Below are 19,231 nucleotides of genomic sequence, written 5' to 3'. Positions count from 1 at the left end.
CCCTGTGGGAGCTCTTGACAGTCATTCAATCCTCCCCTGAAATTGACAAGTGTGAGAAGCATCATATAATATCAATATAGGTGGATTGTAAAATTCAAGCAGCATTTATTGTAATTCTAACTTTTTTGAGAAATAGGTATTATGTCAGAATGAAGCTTTAGTCTGCTTAAACTTGATGGCTAAGACAATTCCATGCATTCACCACAGTTTCATTTTCCTCCTGGGCATTCAGCTAAAGTTCATTCTCTACTTTCCTTGAATCTAGATCGGGTCATGTGGTTCGTTCTAGCCAATTGAATGGGAAAAGAAGTAATGCACCACATCTGGTCCAAATTAGTGAAGCGCAAGTATACTTTCTCCATCTGTCAACAGAAGATACTAGTGTGACCTTGAAGTCCCAAGGTGAAGATGGTGAAGTTCTAGCATGAAGGAAGTTTGAATCCCTAAATAACTACTTGGAGGACAGTAAACCTATTGACCTGCATTGGACAGTCATGTCAGCAAGATATAAATTTTTATTGTGTAAAGCCACTGGGATTTTGGAGTTGTTTGTTACAGCTGCTAATGTAACTTGCCTTAGCATAGATCTTTTAAATTTTTGTTTTCTTATCCATATCTTAATCATACTGAGGGAACAATTTTTAATATTGTTATGGGTTGATTTACCTGGCACAGATCACTGAAATTCAAAAACATAAATGCATTTTGTGTGTGTGTGCCACTCAATCCTCTCTGATTTCTTTCTTACGAACAACTGTTCTTTGATTTTGCTTATTTGGTGGAATACTTACTGAAATGGTATACTACCACATTTGAGTGAATTCACAATTATTTCAATTCACTTATTTTTAAAGCTCAGTATTTTATTAACTAGATTAAATCAGAGTTTATAAATATATATTATGAATAAATCTCTACAAGTCCAATATCAAAATTAGTTAATGGCTTTCTATTTACTTCAAAAAAGCATAAAATCATATTTGATATTGACTTGCTAGGATGTATTTATGAAAACATGTAAATTATTTCATGCTTTTAAAAAATCTATCCTAATAGATGGTGATTCATCATAAATTCATAACTCTGAATGGTAATGTTTCTTTATATTTAATGCGAAGTTTAGGTGAAAATTGTAATGCAAGAGAGATGAGAGTTGATGATTTGAGGGTTTCATTTAATAATATCCTCTCTAGTCTGTATCTCTTCTGGGACCACAGCATTTTGTTGTTCCCATGTTTATTTACTCATTTCCTTTCCTTATTGTCAGAAAGTGGCAATATTCCATTTTTAGTTGCCAGAAAAAATTTTCTACTTTAGTTTTATCCCAGTTTATTAAGGACTCCATTCACCACCATTCCATTAGGCTCCAGAAAAACTTAATAGATTTTCAATATCTTAGTTCTCACAAAATGTATCATCTAGTTCTAATTGAATGTCTCCAAATAATATTGGAAGAGAACTTTGGCAAAGGCTTTAGAAACATTATCTAATAATAAAGTCAGTTCACATTCCCTTTCCCCTTACCTCCCTTATTCCCCAAGTAGGGATGCCAGAAGGACAATTTAGTGTAGGCTGAAATCAGTAATCTCATGAGGATAGGGGGAGACAGAGAGAGAGGTGAGAGAGAGAGAGACAGAGAGAGACAGAGAGTCAATCACAGTAATTGAAAACAAAGAAGTTGGACTGAAAACCAAGAGATTTGGAACCTTATAAACTCTAACTTTTTTTTTTTTGACAGAGCAATTTAGTAATATTTTAAGTTTTGATCTTTCCTATCTTTACACAAAGCAAATTATTCCTTCTAGCACAGACTTTATTGATTCACAAAGTATAATAAGCCATGCCTTTTAATACATAGAACTTATCTGCATAAAATTGCTATTCACTCATGGTGATGATGATGATGATGATGATGATGATTATGTATATATTATCAGAGGGTAATAATAGACATTTTGAATAGGAAAACATGTGCAGCAGGGAGGACCAGATAGCTAATAGCCAATTGCCTTTGAAATAGATAATTATTATGTTATTTATTTCTACTGTTTAGTTCCAGTGGTAAAACCTTAAAAAATTTTTACAAATTTAGAAACTTGACTTTATCTTTTAGAGGCAGAATTTGTTTAAACAAATGCAAAAACTGAACTAGACCAGAATGCTAACCTAAAGGCACTTACTGCCACCAATATATCCCCTGTAGCCTCTGTAGTCTCACCTGGGAACCTAATCATGATCAAAAGATTGTTGTTGACCATAGCACCAGAACAAAAGACTATAGGTAAGTCAGCTTTGTAATAGCATAAGGCGAAGGAGGTGCTGTTTTTCTAGGGATCAGAATCTTTAAGTTTGTTGATGGCCATAAGTTTTTACTATTAGTTTCAGGATTGAATTATCCTGCCAATTGAAGGCTGTTAAGTAGTAATTGATTGGCCTTGAAAATATTTGATTTGATGATCTTCCTTTCTTCTCTCAGTATCAGAATGTACTGATCCTTTTCAATCTCCTTTATCTCTCTCTATATTACAGATTCAGTATAGTTTTAGTAGGAGGATTTTTTTTTTAATTTTAAATATCCTGGATTTGATTTCTTTCACATTTAATACTTTAATCAGAGTTTTGATATCATAACTCCAAAGATAACTTAATCTCATAACTTATGAGAAAATTTGATCCAGCCTCAATATCTTATATATTTATTTTCTTTGTTATTCTTCTCATATGTTAAGAAATGGAGTATATAATATATATTTGCATCCATACCATTTACCTCTTTAAAGCCCACACTGAATGTGAGCAGAGAGACTGGCATGATTCACTGTGATTACCCTTTAGATCTCACTTATTTGCATCTCATATTGGCTGAGTTGACATCAAAAGCTAGTAATTGTACAACCTAATGAGGGACAACATTACCAAGCGATAATTCTTGAACTATTTTCATGCCTGTGAGTGTGTACCTTAACAAACATAAGGTAAGCCTCTCTATTCCTAGCAAACTCAAGACCAGTTTAAGCAGGACTTGTCCTAAGAGTATTAGAACACATGAATATAGGAAATTGGGGAAGATCTAGTGAAAATTAGGCATAGTGAAAGAGATCTAATCAAGACAATAATAGGTCACGTTCAATCTCAGGTTAGAAATTAGTATGATGGGAGAACATGGTCAGGGTAGGATTACCCAACTCTAAAATATAAGATTTCCAGACTTTTTTTTTGAAAGATGTTATTTCTGGCATATTTATAATTTACTATTTTTTTTTTAAATATGTCATTATGGGGGCGCCTGGGTGGCGCAGTTGGTTAAGCGTCCGACTTCAGCCAGGTCACGATCTCGCGGTCCGTGAGTTCGAGCCCCGCGTCAGGCTCTGGGCTGATGGCTCGGAGCCTGGAGCCTGTTTCCGATTCTGTGTCTCCCTCTCTCTCTGACCCTCCCCCGTTCATGCTCTGTCTCTCTCTGTCCCAAAAATAAAAAAAAATAAAAATAAAAATATGTCATTATGTTAGATGCCACAAGGCAAAATCTACAGGAGTGTGTTAGAAAAGCAAAATTTGGACTGGAAAAAAAATGAGAAGGCATACATTGTATGGGCACCAGAAATGTAAAATAATTTAGAAAAAATAATTTAGAAAAAAAATAATTTAGAAAATAATTTAGAACTATTAAAATAATTTAGAAAAAAAAAACAACAAACCAGCAACTGACTCACACTTCCCAGCTGAGGGAAGTCAAACACTGGATCTGGGCCTATCCCAAGAGATTCTGATTTCAATAGTCTGGGGTGTGGCCTAGGCGTTAGGATTTCTAAAAGCTCTAGCAGTGATTCAAATATGTGGCCAAAGTTGAGAACCCCCACACTAAAGGGGAAATGTACTTCACTGAATAGCATGTAGGAGACATAAATACTAATTAAGTCCTGGAACTTAGAAAGTTTAGTAAATTCTTGATGAGAATGTGGTAGAAGGATTGTTTTTCACTAGGCTCCCGGGGCCAGAAGCTTCACAAGCATCCATGACAGTTCCAGTTCAAGAATCTGCTGAGGTTGATTCTCCAGCTGGGAAAAAAAAAAAAAAAAAAAAAAAAAAAAAAAAAAAAAAAAAATTGGGGAAGAAGGGAAAGGTCTCTGGGAAGTAAATTTCTTGAATTCCATAGCAGGAAGCCATGGATAAGCCACTGGCATAGCTTTCAAGCTGGAGAACCCTACTGGCTGAAAATTCTTGTTCACAAGATAATCTGTCACCTGACAGAATACACAATGCAGAATCAGGTGCCTGAAACCCAGAATTTAGCAGGAAATTAGACACTCAAAGGCTTTGAGTATGCAAAAAGAGGAAGAAACTTCGATTGACCTGGTAACTGGGCCGGCCACCACTGTATGTTTTAAAAAGATGCTGGAAAACAAAAATATCTCAAATGCTACTCTGAGAAAAGAGCCATTATTTTAGGGAGTGTTTCCTAGTTCAGTGCTGCTCAAACCACAGGTGCATCAGAATGACAAAGGAGTTAAAATCGCTGATCCCTGGCTCTCTCTAGAGTTTCTGACTCAGTAGGTCTGGGTTGGGACCTGAGAATTTGCATTCCTGACTAGCTCCCAGGTGATGGTGATACTGCTAGTTCAGAAACTACATTTTGAGAAAAGCTACTCTGAGAATGGTAAAACTGTGCCATAACTGAACTCCTGATGGAAGATTTCTTCCCGTGTTTGAGCTCAAAATTTGCAAACTAGGGACAATAAACATCAGCTGACCAACATCTGGATGAGGCTAAACCAAGGTTTTTTGTTTTGTTTTGTTTTGTTTTTCCATCTTCTGATTTTTCTTATGTAGCTCCAGGTCTCTTCTTGAGTGTCTGCCAACACTATGTACTGGTCTGGGGGAATACCCTTTTGCTTGGAATAATTAATTTTGGAGACTCGGGATTAATTTGTTCTTTAAATCTGATGGGGGTTAGGGCCATTTTTGTGATAATACTGCATGCACACTTAATGCTTCATTCTCTTAAAATATCAAAGTCATGGGAGACTGTAGTGAACTACTAGCAAAGTATGTGTTTCTGAAGGAACTACACCTATATCTGGAAGAATTCAGTCATGGTGTTACCGAAAGAGTCCAGCTTGGCCCAGGCAAGATGAAGAGAAGCAAAAAGAATTAGGAAAAGGAAGTTCTTTGGCTTTTTCAATCAAAGTCAAACAATGCTGATTTTGTACTGTAATCTCTTTGGGTTTAAACAAATTCAGACTTTAATTTGCAGTAGATGGATGTTAATCTTTGGTCCTTTATTTTTCCACACAAGCTTCATAGAAGTAGGGGAAATATACACAGATTTGTGTTATCTTTATGTTTCTGGATTTTTTTTTAATGTTTACTTATTTTGAGAGAGAGAAAGAGAGAGAGTCAGGGGGGAGGCGTAGAGAGAGGGAGACACATAATCCAAAGCAGGCTTTACGCTCTGAGCTGTCAGCACAGAGCCCAACATGGGGCTTGAACTCAGGAACTGTGAGATCATGACCTGAGCCAAAGTCTGAGGCTTAACTGACTGAGCCACCCAGGCGCCCTTGGAATTGTTTTATTGGAGTATATTTACTCAGAATTTCATTTCATTTCAGAGTCTTTCCTAAGCTCTATTATTAATGTGGCTTGATATAATTTTAGGTAGAACATACAAGTGAGAGTGAGATATCAATCTCAGGTGCAGGAAGGCCTTTGAGATAAATTCACTGATGCTCTTGGATCCATTTCAGAGCTTTTGGGATCAAAATCTACATTCTGCCATTCTGCCATACATGCCTAAGAGTGCTGACTGTCATGGTGGTAGGTCTCATAAAGATGGGAGCGTGATTGTCCTAAAAATGGGAAGAGCTACCTTGAACTTAATAGTTAAGCCTAATGGCTTGAAGGCCACCATCCTGGGAGGTGAGTGCATCTTCTGTTGGCTCTTAAATTCGCTCTTCCTGAAGAAGAATGACTAGGCTAATTGGTGGATGGCAGAAGATACTAGGACTGAGTGGTTCACCCTCCCTTTTGGGGAGAATTGTCTGCCTGTCAAGAACATACATTGCTTTGTCCCTCCATGCACTACGATTTACTGAATCAGGCACTAATCTGACGACTGTGGTTAACCACAGTTTTGGGTTAATACCCAAAGTTAGTGGTTTGTTACATTATTCTTTGTAGTGTGTGGTTTAATAACTTAAGTGCCCAATCAAAGTCAGATTGGGAAACAAATGTCCTCACCTATGTATTCATTTTGATTAAGATCCCCACTCTGCCAGTCAATTCCTAACCAGTAAGTCCAGGCCTTCAGCAGATAATATTTAAATTACAGATCTGCTTCTCATTAAAAAAAAAAATAGAAATCCAGAATGTTATTTGGATTTTCATATTTGCACAGAATAAGGTTTTTGTTAAACAGAATGGAATTTTAAATTTCTCTTTTCTCAAAATTGTCCCACAGAGTTGATAAGAAATCTTGAAGCTATTCCTTGTTGTTACCATTATGTCAACAATTGGCTTCCAAAGGTGTTAAAAGGTTCTCGTATATTCAGCCTGGGTTACTATCGAAGCATTCATAAGGATTTCATGGACTGGCATGTAGATATCTTAAGTGTGGTGGAATTCTTCTCTAAATATCAGCCTGGTGTACAAATTGATTTAACTGATCCATATTAATTATCTAAAAGAATGTGACCATGGACACTGGCAATGAAAGCTGTATCTTATTTTCTATTTTATCTTGAAAATGGATGAGGAAGAAATGTGTTTGGCGAAGATTGCTCAATCCTCACATTTCTCACAAAGCAGCTTTCAGTTCAGAGGGATTGTCTTACCTCTTTCTCCCTTAAATACTTTGACAGCTAAGACAGATGCTTAGATATTGTGTTAATTATAATCACTTGAAAATTCTTGCTTTTCTGATTCCTAATAATCAAATTACTTAATCTCAGAGGAAAGAAACCTCAATATTGGACACAGCTAAAAGAAGTAAAGATTAAAGAGAAGAAGGAAAATAATGGAAGCTTTTAATGCCAAAGTCTGTCTGGTTTGGCATTAAAACAGTCTGGTTTAAATTTTACTCTGAAATGTACTAGCTGAATAACCTTGGGCAAAATTCTGATCTTCAATTGTTAATAATAATAATAATAGAATAATTTATCATTTCAAAGGATACTTATGAGAATTAACTTAGGCTTGTGGTCTCATAAATAATGTATAATACAAACACAAATAAGTCACTGGCAAAGACTATCAGTGTTCTTTTGTTTCCTGATGAGCCTATATGATTGTATGTTTGTTGCATTTTCTTAAAGTTTTCAAATAGTTTTAAAATGAGATTCAAATAGTTTAACACTGTTTTTAAAAGAAGCATATGGAAAGTCAATCAGACAACCATGTTAAAAGCTCATCAGCAAAATTCTACCCACCCCCCCCACTTTCTCCAGAGTATCTTTGGTGAGGAGGGAGGGTGAGGAGAAATATTAGCTTTTATTTTTTGCCAAATTCTGAAAAGAACATTTAATTCAGGCTGAGTGTAAGTTATTTCTTCCAATAAAAAGTATTTTATATGCAAACCACCTTTGAAACTTTTAAATATATTTCATAAACTGGCCAAAGTGAGACATCATTCCAAATATAAAGGTAAAAAAAAAGATAAAAGTATTCCATATCTTTATTACCAGAGGAAATAAATAGTAGAAATATTACTAATTAATTGCTTTCTGTTCAGAAAATACAAAGATGTTATCTGTTAGCATTACCAAAGCTCTATACCAATTTATCATATTTAGATAACCTAATTAAAATACTTTTTATATATCATTATCTGAAGTGGACATTGATTCTATGAGTAGCTCAAAGTTAATGTCATTTTCTTAAGCAATTTCTAGTGTTACAGGGCACCAACATTTGTTCTAAAATTATTCTGCATGGCATCGTATTACCATTATGGCAACTGAAAAGAAACCATTGTTCAACTGTTCCTGGATACAACTGCCTTCACTGAATACTTGCCCATTTCTACAACTCCACTAAATTTAACTTTCATTCCTTTGATGAATCTTATCGCTTCTTCATCCCTGAAAGCTATTTTTTAAGCTCAATTCATTTCTTTCAATGGTGATTTTCTTTGGGATGATTTTAAATAAGTTCACTACTTATTCTCCTTATGAAAAAGAAAACAATGGCCTAATTTTAAGATCAATGGAGAGTAATAGCAAGGAAGGCACCTCTCATTCAAACACATCCCTATGGGTCAATTATTACTGATATCCCTTTATTAGTTATTGCCATTTGGCTATGAATGCTTACTCCATCCTATTCCAGAAAGTATATGAGGCAGTTTTAAAAGCACGTATGGTAATTCTTCAAACAATCTGCACAAGGAGATTAGGATGATGGGAAAGTAAAGGTGGGGGAAGTAATATAAAATGAGGAAAGAATGCAGCAAAAATTCAGGGCCCAAATTTCTGAGCAAAATGACAAGCACAATTATTTACAAGATGTAGAGCCCAGAAAATAAGCACATTCCTGAAAATTTGCAACCCATTTGGGTACTGAGTCCTGAGAGAAATGTCTACCCCATATCCTCCTGAAGAGCCTTGTATGGCATCACTGTAAGTGCCCCTCATGCTGTCCCACATTAAGTACAACCAAGTGCTCCACAGGGCTCTGTGATACAACATTTATGGTGTTTATTAAAGATGCAGAGACACTGCAGATGCTATTAAGTACAAGTAATTATATAAGACTAGAGTGAGGCAGGATAGGGGAGGGTAAATCTGATTGGATGGAGCCAAGGAAAGGTTACTGCAGGAATGGAAGTTCATATGCTCCATAAATACTAATACTGCCACTGAGTACTTTTCTGGGCAAAGGAAATAACTCATGGGCAGGCCAATGTTTTTCTGAGACCTAAGAGAAATGAGTAATCAATAACCCCAAAACTATACCATGGAAACAGAAGCATCAAATACCTAACTTAATCAAAAATACCATCTCAGTTTAAATCACTCAAAGAATATCAAATTTTTAACTGTGTTCTGATGAAAACTTTAAGGCAAATAACAAATTCCGTGGAGTCTAAACCACCAAATATTTATGATTTTATATATCTATCTATATTTATATCTGTATCTATATCTATACCTACATTGGATGGATGGATAGATAGATGTTAGATAGATAGATGGATAGATAGATAGATGGATAGAAATAGAGACATAGAGAGATAGCTATAGGCTATTCCCCATAGCATAGATATACTATGTTGGAGAATGACTATCTACAATTAATCTTTGAAGTAGTCTTTTTTATTTTAATTTAATTTTTTTTACATTTATTCATTTTTGAGAGACAGAGAGAGACAGAGCACAAGTGGAGGAGGGACAGAGAGAGAGAGGGAGACACAGAATCCGAAGCAGGCTCCAGACTCTGAGCTAGCATCCGACGTGGGGCTCGAACTCACAAACCACGAGATCATGACTTGAGCCGAAGTCGGACGCTCAACCTACTGAGCCACACAGGAGCTCCTGAACTAGTTAGTCTTAAGCCATTCTTTCTTACAAGTTGGGTAAGTCAACTGTCTCTAAAATTTACTTCTAGATTACATTATTCACCCATAGAACAAATGCTTTTAGCAGTGTTGGAGCACCAGCGTTCAGTTCTAGTAAAACAAGTATCAAGTTAAAAGGACAATTTGGAAAATGGTAGAAAATGGAGGGAGGATAATATATTTTTTTATTAACCTGCTGGAAATTATTTTCTGATACGAGAAGATAATATCACTATAATTATATGTCATTAACAACTATGATCTTAATCAAGTTACTTAACCGCTCTTTATGTCAATAGTCTCATGTATTCAATGAAAAGAACAATATCACTTCCTAGTTTTGTTGTGAGTCATGAGATCATGCATGTGACAGACCTAGAATAGTACTCAGCACATAAGAAGTGCTCAATCAAGGTTAGCTAATATTCATCAGAAAGCAAAAAGTTCATATTTTTGTCTTATGGCTTGTAACCAATTCTCACTTGTACCATTAAATTAAAATAAAGGCTAAGTAAAAGACTGCAAACAATTTATGTTATACCAGCAAGTTTATCCATTATCCACTGGGTAACATAGAGCATTATGATGGAATTGCTTCTAACATAGAATCCAGCAGATTCTGAATATTCTAAATCATCAGAAATCACTTAAGTCAGCAGTCTGGAATACTATTCCTGCATGTCATTTTCAAAACTAGAAATTCTTTCATGACCCTTTGACTCACTAGGGAGGTAATGAATATACTACCACCAGTAGAAATCGACAAAGCTCTATTGAGATTCTAACTCTGGGGTTGGAGGGATGATTTGGCTCATTGCTAGATAAATCACTGGATTCACAAATGCAAGCCTTGCAGCAGTACAATTCAAATTTGGTTTTCAGAAAAAAACTTACATTATTACATATTGTATTAGTTTTCTATGGCTGCAAAGCAAATTGCTATACATTTAGCAGCTTAAATCTTTACCCATTTTTAACTAACAGTTTCTGTGGGTCGGAAGTCCAGGAATGGCCAGGAATGGTCAGAAGTCCAGGAATGGCCAAACATCTGCCCAGGGTCTCACAAGGCTAAAATCAAGCTAATGGCCAGGGCTGTGATCTCAGGTATACCTCTGGGTTCCTTATATCTATAGGACTGTGGTTTCCATATGCTCTCTGGCTGTCAGCCACTCTCAAAATTTAGAGACTTCCTGCATTCCTTGCTATGTGGACCCATCCATCTTTAAAGCCAGCAACAAATAGTTTTCCATTTCCTTGAATTCATTTCATGCTTTAAAATTTGTCCCTGACCTCAAGACACTGTTTTAAAGGACTCATTAGTATAGATCAAGCCAACCAGTAGAATCTCCCTTTTTAAATTTCAGTTGTGCCATATAAAATAACCTAATTATAAGCCTGATATCCCAATATAGTCCCAATATAGTTATGATGTTGAGAATTATAGAGGGCATGGACACACGAGGGGAGGAGTCACTTAGGGGACATCTTAGATTTCTGCCTACCTCATATGTCTAAGGCCTTAAGGATAAATCATTCAAAGTCTAGAGGGTCTATCATATTGGCCCAAGATGCAAGTCTTAAAATTTATAAGAAAGAAACTGGCATATATTTTAGAAACATTGCTCGGTTATTCTATAAATTTATAATTTTAAAATATAAACTTGCTTTTTCTGGAAATTAAATAAATTCTAGACTAACATAGTCAGAACCACACTCTTGAGATTGAATACATAAAAGAAAAGAACCTTATCTTACCATTCTCCATGTGCTTCATTTACCATGAATTTTTTTTATCAACTGTTCCTTATATGGGTAAGTTACCAGTGTGTTCACTCAAAAAGCGTCATACAGGAATAAGAAAATGTAGAACAACTGTTCTTAGTTGATAAATATGAGATAAATAAGCTTATCAGGAGTTGTCAGAATCTGAATTTCCATGACTAAAGTCAAGAAATTCATACAATGAGTAACTATATTCTAGAATCCATGCAGCATGGCTGGATCTATTGGCTTCATTTTACATCTTCTCATAAAGAATTGAATATTACTTCTTTGTTTGTAAAGCAATTTACATTAACAACTTGTTAAGATCTGAGCTTAAGTTCTGAATTTTATTCCTCAGGTCATTTTATTTATTATATTACATTGTTTTTGTATTTTGTTTTTTCATAGGTGGTGGGTGGGTGGATCGGTGAATTGATTTTTGCTACTGGACCAACTTGGTAAAATTAAAAAATTATGCATAGTTTGTTTTCAAATGTGTTACATTTTCATTATAGCACAGGTATATGTGTATATGTATATCATCTATCTATAAACTGGTTTTCTTCATCACAAAAGATTATTAAATCGGAATGACTTATGTATTTCAGTCATCAAGAAGAGATTATTTTGTGGCTCTCTGGAGAGAGTTGTTAAGGATGCTGAGTTTGGCTACGTCAGTGTGAAAATTAAGCATATTTGAATGAGGTAACAGGATACAATGCCACATATTTGGTACCTTGCAAGAAGGTTGCTCTTCCAGAATAAGCAAATACTGAGGAAGGGTTGGATACGAAACCGTCTTTATAGAGATACATTTATCACCTTAAGCTTCTTGATGGCACAAAGAACTTCAGAATCTCTTGAGAATGTCTGTGCAGCAAAAGGGGATTCTGACATCAAGGAATGGCTTTAAAGAAGTCTACAGATAAAGCTCATCTCCTTCAAAATTTTATCTAGGGCAGCCTTGAGCAGTCTCTAGAACCCACTCCACAGGCCTAATCAAAACAGAGGATTCACTGATGATACTCATCAAACCTCTTTGATCCTATGAAATATCTTTTGGAGGAATGACAGTACATTTAAAACTAAAATATTTAGCTTGGTAGATAACTGCAGATACATACTGAGTCTTTTTTTTTTTTTAATATTTATGCAAAATGGGAAAAGGAGCAGAGCAGAGGAGTTAAGCACTGACAAAGTTTCTCCTTATATTCTAAACTGATGCATTAGATTGGAGATCTAGAGAACATGTACAGCAAGACTAGTGTTAATGACTATAAACTCTACAGAAAATTCCCTTAACATAGTAGAAGTCATACAGCAAAATGAATCAAACAATGTATAAAGACTTGGAAAACAATCACAACCAAATGTGCAGAAGAAAAGTGGTCTTCTGTCAAGCCTAAAACTTTACTAAAAATAAGGAAAGAGGGAGACAGAGAAGGAATGGGGTGGGAAGAGCTTAAAAACAGAAGAGAGGAAGATGCAAAGGAAAATAGGGTGGGGAAGAAGATGTGAGAGTCATCGCATTGCAAAAATTTGATTCTTAAATTTCATAAGGCAACATAAACAATAATGAGAATGCATATCCTCTTAATAAAGATATAGCTACGTTCCATACAATTTAAATAAATGCTTTTGTCAAAATATTTTATTTCCCTAGTTGCCAAAAGTAATTATTCTAACAAGACTTACACTTGAGTGACTGCCCAAAATATGTTATGATCCTGTAAAGGTGATGTAACTTCCCTTTTGGATGATTTATGCTTAATTAGTTTTTGTCAATGTTGTACATTAATTACCCTCCAACATTTCAAGGTCTATTTGTGTTTTGATTTAAAAAATTAGTCTGTATCCTTTAGTTATGTAAAAAGTCTAACATTTAATTGGAAACATGTCATATCAGATTTATGTAATGGGCTGTAACCTTGCCAATGCCTACATTAGGTGAGAGATAATCCGTCATTTAGAAAAGCACACTCACTCTTGGAACACAGTGGAGTTCCAAATCACTGCCCTTTCTTTGCATTCTTATTTTATTCAAATTTATTTTCCTCTTTGTCCTTTGCCCCAAACTTCCCCAACTTCCTTATTATCACACGTGTACTATTTCCACTCTTCTCCTCTAATGCTCTCTGTTCTAACTTGAAAGAAACTCTTTTTTGTTATTGTTGTTTTAATTTGTGAGAATATATAAAGAAAATGAAGTGAACCAGGCGAAAGCAAAAGAGTGTCCCAATGTTAACTTTCAACAGATTGAACAGATTGTGGAGAAAGGGTTCATACAAAACCATTAAGATAGAACATCTCTATTTATAAATAAACAAAAATCTATTTGAAGAGAGCAAATCTCAATAACTCCCCATACTCATGCTTTTAAAAGTCTCAAGAGAGGCAGGAATCAATTACCTCAGCTTGACCAATAGGTATGTTTTCATAGTTGTATAAATTATCCAGGTCGTCCAAAGTGGCATCGTAAGTTTCTGAGTCATAGTTGATGGGGTCCAGAGTGGGAGCAGTCACAGCAGCATCAAAGATGACAAGTCCCAGAATGAGTCTTGCTAACATTTTCATTTTTCAAGCTTTCCTAACAAAAAATACTTAAATGTATAAATATCTAATTGATAATAACTTAAGAATAGTTTCCACTAACTAGGAATGATAAATTCACAGTTCGACACTGTGAAACTCAAGCTGGTAGCTTTCTTTATATGGATCATTTATAAACATAACACATGAAATTATACAGATTTTGAAGGCTATTCATAGCAGATATTCAAATTAATTCACAAACCTGTCCACATTTTTACAGTAGCTATAGGCATTACAGTGAAATTAAGTTTCTTTCATAGAGAAACACAGGGAAAAAGGGGACACAGAAATATTGTGATACACTTGTTCATGAAAGCCTTTGCCTTAGAGTTTTACCTTTTACTAAACATTAAGTTTCTTTCATCAACTCTGGGATGTAGGAAGGAGAAGGAGGTGGCGGAGGACTATAACCATAACTCCATTTTACAGATGAGGAAACCGAGGCAGAGTTGACTAGCGATCTAACTAGGACTCATAAGTGTTTCTTGCACATTTAAGCCTATGGCTTTTTCCAGACAAAATAATGAAGGTTTTCTTTTTTTTTTTTCTTTTTTACTTCCTTGTTGCCTCTGGGTATCATTGATGTATGCATAATTTAATATGTGTATAATTTACTATTTCATGCAATATTTTTCAAAACTTATTCTTAACCGAGTGAGGCAGAAAATGATTTTTTCTTTAGTCCTTCGTGTTTTATTTCAGTTCTTCATAGCTATCTAAGCTTTAAACTCAGAATCAGTCAGAATATATGCCTAAAAGACACTATAAGGCAAGATTTTCTTGGAGGAGGATTTCCACACACATAAGATTAAAAAGTTTTTGTTTCGTAATTCTTTGTTAAGCACAATTCTTATTTTCCATGGTAACATCGTGGCGGGGGGATTCGATCAAGATCTTACCATTTTAATTATTTTAGTTCTGTATGTACTCCTTTGAATACGTTCTAGTTTTAGGGGGAAAAAACCCTCTCACGTTTAATTTTAAAAATCTAAATTGGGCCTATCAAAAATGTTACCTGGTAATCATTTTTCGAGGAGGCAAAGAATCTGAAAAACTTTTCTTATCAAGCATGTCTAATTTTAAAGGTGTTGTATTGGATACACTTCTCAGGTTTACTTGAAGAACAGTACCTATGGTGTTTTGTACCTATACACACGTATAAAAGGGAATTCATGATAAATATTACTTTTAAACTTGAATGCACTGGCAGACAAACTGACCTTCAGTTACTTGAAAGAAAGTCTTTATGAAGCAGGTTTAGGCAGAGGCATATGAAATTCCTCTGAGAATAAGAAGCAGTACAAGGAGCTCCTTTTTATTCCCTCCTATGATTTCTTCAAGTAATTTTTTTATCCATCCTGGATAAGCCAAGCCTCTATGTCACTTGCCTTTGCATGGGTCTTTGCAGGATTGCAGACTTTGAACTGTTGTACACAATCACCAACAAAGTCTTACTTAATCAAACAGTGTGATTTACAAATCTTCCACAAACCATTCTTCCATAGTCGAGTGGAAAACATTAACTGTGGACCCCACTAACCTAGAGAAAATCTTTTCTTTTTACATTTCCTTCTACATTTCTGGCCACTTTCATTGTTCAAAGTAATTATGTACTTGCTGATGATTTTTTTCTCACTTCAAACTATAAATGTGAGTATGTGTCTACACTCTTAGAGTTTATTTGCTTTGGGCATATCCCTCAAAGTTATCAGCAATGAGACAGTCTGTGCAAACCCCAGAAATATGAAGAACACCTATCTATGCTTAGTTTAAAAAGTACATTTCTTCCTCCAAGTAACTATACCAGTATTTAATGTTGTATCTTTGAACTTGTTGCCCACTTTATACCATTTCATGATATTTTGAAAATTATGCTTATAATAAAACTTTAAAATATATAGCTTATAAAGACATTTAAATGCATAATTGCCATATAATCATCAATATATTTTTAAACACCTGAAATCTCCCTTTTTCTTCTTTTGCATAATATTTCAATCAATGCTAATCAATAGTGCATGCCTATAATGGCAAGAAACAAGGTCAATGTCAGGGCACTTGATTTAAGGAATATATTGGAAACTACTACAATTTTACTGGCATCTATCCTGGCTATTAAGATCAACCATTTTACTGTGTGTTATTAATTCCTGAGCTAATTAAAAATTTGAGTTTTCCAAGAGTAATATAAACGTAAAATAACGAACTTAAACCTAAACCATTGAATCAAAGTTCACCATGAAATATGAAAGCAAGTTGAATTATTTTTCAAAAAGTTGTTAGAAGAGAAAAAAAAAGTATCTCACCCAAGAAGAAAGCAATTGTAAAAACTTACCTTTGGCTCCTACTTGGTGAAATGGCACGAAGTGACTGAGGACGCTGAGCCAGTAGTATGTGCCCCTGACCAATGGTTGTGAATTCTGGTCTGTGGGAGGTGGAATTTATAACACTCAATTTTCTGTTTGGAAAAGCTAACCTTGAGAAATGCTTCTCAGTCTTTAAAAACCCCAAATTACTTTATAGTCACTCAAAATAAGCAGTCGAGTCCAAATGCCATAGTGTATAGAGTTCTTGAAATATGTTAAAAGAGTTCTAATTGCCAACATGTCGCCTTAAACATTTTAAATGCAAAAAGTTGGTTTTAATATATTTAATCTATAACAAGCTCACCAATTAAGAAAAAAGTTAATGTATACAGTGATACTAGAAATGGATATTTTAGAAATGTTCTAATAAGAAATAATTTTCCTTGCGTGTCTAGCGTTGCTTTCTTCACTTTTCATTAATGTTAAATGAAATTCAGTAAATGTGGCAAAAGCCTTACCTGTTTAATGCCGGGAAAGTAAAAAAAAATCCATTTTTTTATTGCTTGGAACATTCTGAGAGCAAAGAAACAATAAACCCTTTGCATTCCCATTTACAAAGAAAAATATGCCCTGAAACAATGCATAAATATGATCTGAGTGTTTTGGAAAAAAAAAGTCTCCTTTTCCTCTCTTATCTATCAGAACCAAACAAATCAAATTACATAAAAACGTTTTTCCCACAGAATACAAGGTTTGTTGTAGGCTCCTGGTACCTGACATGGTTTGTGAAACTGAGCCTTACTACAGGTATGGAGACAAAGTACATTTGTGTCAAATCTCCTTTCTCCACTTGCATTCACACTGCAAAAGTTCTAGAGGAAGATGAAACTTATGTCATGTACTCTGGCATGCTTTCATAAATCCAGGTGTCTGGTTCTAACCTGTGCATCAGGAATTCTTTTTCATTGACCAGAAGTGAATAGCTGTATTGAATTTTGAAAGCAGGTGAGGGCAAACTGATGGAGAAAAGTCTGTCTTCAAGACTCTCCTCTTTCTGCCTTCCCTCCTGTTCTCCCTCCTACCCCCAATTTTTGGGGATTCAGGGCACAGTCAGTCATCCTCATCACGCACACCTGCTTCCACATGATCTGGTCTCAGTGTGAGTTATTTTTCTTGGGACCAGTTTTATTTGTAATGGAAGCAGTGATACTGGATAAAGTGCGGAATCTATCAAGACCTCTCCAATAGCAGAGAGGCCATCCTGGGGGGTAGGGACTCCTTCCCTGCATCCTGCAGTTTCACATCATGTGGAGGCTACTTTCAGAAGCATTTCTACAAAAAGGCATGAAGCTGGGTTCCTACACTGGCTGTGTTACAGCGCTGTCCCACAGTGCGTGCTAGATGAGTTTACCTATTGTTAACTCTCCCAACACATTCTCGATCAGAGTAGTTCTCCATTCCCAGGTGGGTGGCACTCAATCATTAAATTCTCTAAGGTCGCATGTGACACAAAGAGAAAACCAAATTGGGTCAAGTTCCCTGATGTTACTGAGCTCATCTGAGGGATATGAGTGAAGGTAAAAAGACAGTGGCATCTCTCATTTTCTTAGATTCTAGGCTGTTTACCTGTCACCAGTTTTTAGCCTCTTCTAGGTGCTTTGGGATAAAAACAGATGAATAGACTATCCATGAAAATACCTGATTTTTTTTCTTCTTCCTGCATTATTTAGTCTAATACTCTGCATGCATTGTCAGGTAACAAAGGTGGCATCTATGGAGTCCCTTGTTTTCTGGAAGACTCTGACCGAACCTATAAGACTCTATTTTCAGAACTAATATTTTCACACTGTCCTTTGGTCACCTGTTGGTTTAAGTGATGCTGTCCTTGGGCTTCATAACACTGTCTACTAATGCAGTTGTTTTGTGAGAAGGCAATAACTAAATTACTTGTCCTAATATAGGATTGAAAACACAAATGATCATTCCTGAGTCTTCTCTTTTTCCAAATAAGTAAGTGTTTCATTTTTCCTTATAAAAAATGGGCAGTTTTTAAGTTATTCATCTTGGTCTTATTTGGGCTGTCTCCAATATTTCAAAATCCATTTTGAACTATGGGAGCTCAAATTTGTAACAATCCCATGAGGACCTAATCTCTGTTTAATAGTGAGAAGGATTAATTACCAGTTCCAGTCTTTCTTATCCTTGGTAAATATCTTTTAGTTTCATGATGATTTTCTTAATAGAGCCTGAGCTTGGTTATCAGAAACCCTCAGGGGATCAGTTATTAAGACTAGTTGCATTATCTAGTAACTAAGGCTTTCTGGCTTTATCTCTTTAAGCCCCCAAACATTTTGCAAATCCTTTTGGTTACAACTCTTTACAAAATTAATTAAACGTCGTCCTGCTTGCTTAAATGGAATTAATTTTAAACAGAATGGTCTTCTCTTAATAATTCTCTTTGTTCTGCAGCAGTAACGAACAGAAAAGAGCACTCTGAGGACAGCATAGTGCTGCCTGTCCTTGTCCTCAGTGCCAGAGGACCACATCAGTAAGAGCTATGTGAGGGTGTAGATATCCCGCTCCACCGATTATCAAGAATAAAAACAATACCTGAAGTGATTAGCTACCTTCCTAAGAATCTGCATGTTGCCATAAAGACTTTGAACTCAGTAATAGAGGTCCTGGAGTTTTAGACCATGAACCCACATACACTGTGCTGACGTATCCCCTAACCTGATCTGATCACCTCCTCCAGAATCTGTCAAGGCTGACCTGAAATCTGAAAACTCTCCTTTGCCTTCTGTTTCTTTTGGAAAGTTTCCCTTTGCTTATTTTATCTTAAAGAAATCTAAACATCATAAAAGCCATATATGAAAAGCCTACAGCCAATATGGGGAAAAACTGAGAGCATTCCCCTTCACCCTAAAGTCTGGAACACGACAGAGATGTCCACTCTAACCACTATTGTTTAATATAGTGGTGGAAGTCCTGGCCTCAGCAATCAGACAACACAAAGAAATAA

General features: G+C 35.5%; 1 protein-coding gene across 1 annotated transcript in view; it reads right to left on the bottom strand.

Moving 5' to 3' along the window:
- Positions 1-16,329, bottom strand: part of EPYC (epiphycan) — a 36,464-nt gene extending 20,135 nt beyond the window's left edge. The window contains exons 1-2 of the mRNA XM_019446412.2: positions 16,239-16,329; positions 13,721-13,898 (exon numbers count right to left, since the gene is read on the bottom strand). Of these exons, the coding sequence (XP_019301957.1) occupies positions 13,721-13,885 (165 nt within the window). The 5' untranslated portion in view covers positions 13,886-13,898; positions 16,239-16,329. The remainder of the gene's footprint in view (positions 1-13,720; positions 13,899-16,238) is intronic.
- Positions 16,330-19,231: the final 2,902 nt, after the last annotated feature.

The sequence above is a fragment of the Panthera pardus genome, unplaced genomic scaffold (assembly GCF_024362965.1).
Source record: "Panthera pardus isolate Hobbes unplaced genomic scaffold, ASM2436296v1 HiC_scaffold_6, whole genome shotgun sequence".
NCBI lineage: Eukaryota > Metazoa > Chordata > Mammalia > Carnivora > Felidae > Panthera > Panthera pardus.
This window is presented reverse-complemented; position numbering and strand designations above follow the sequence as displayed.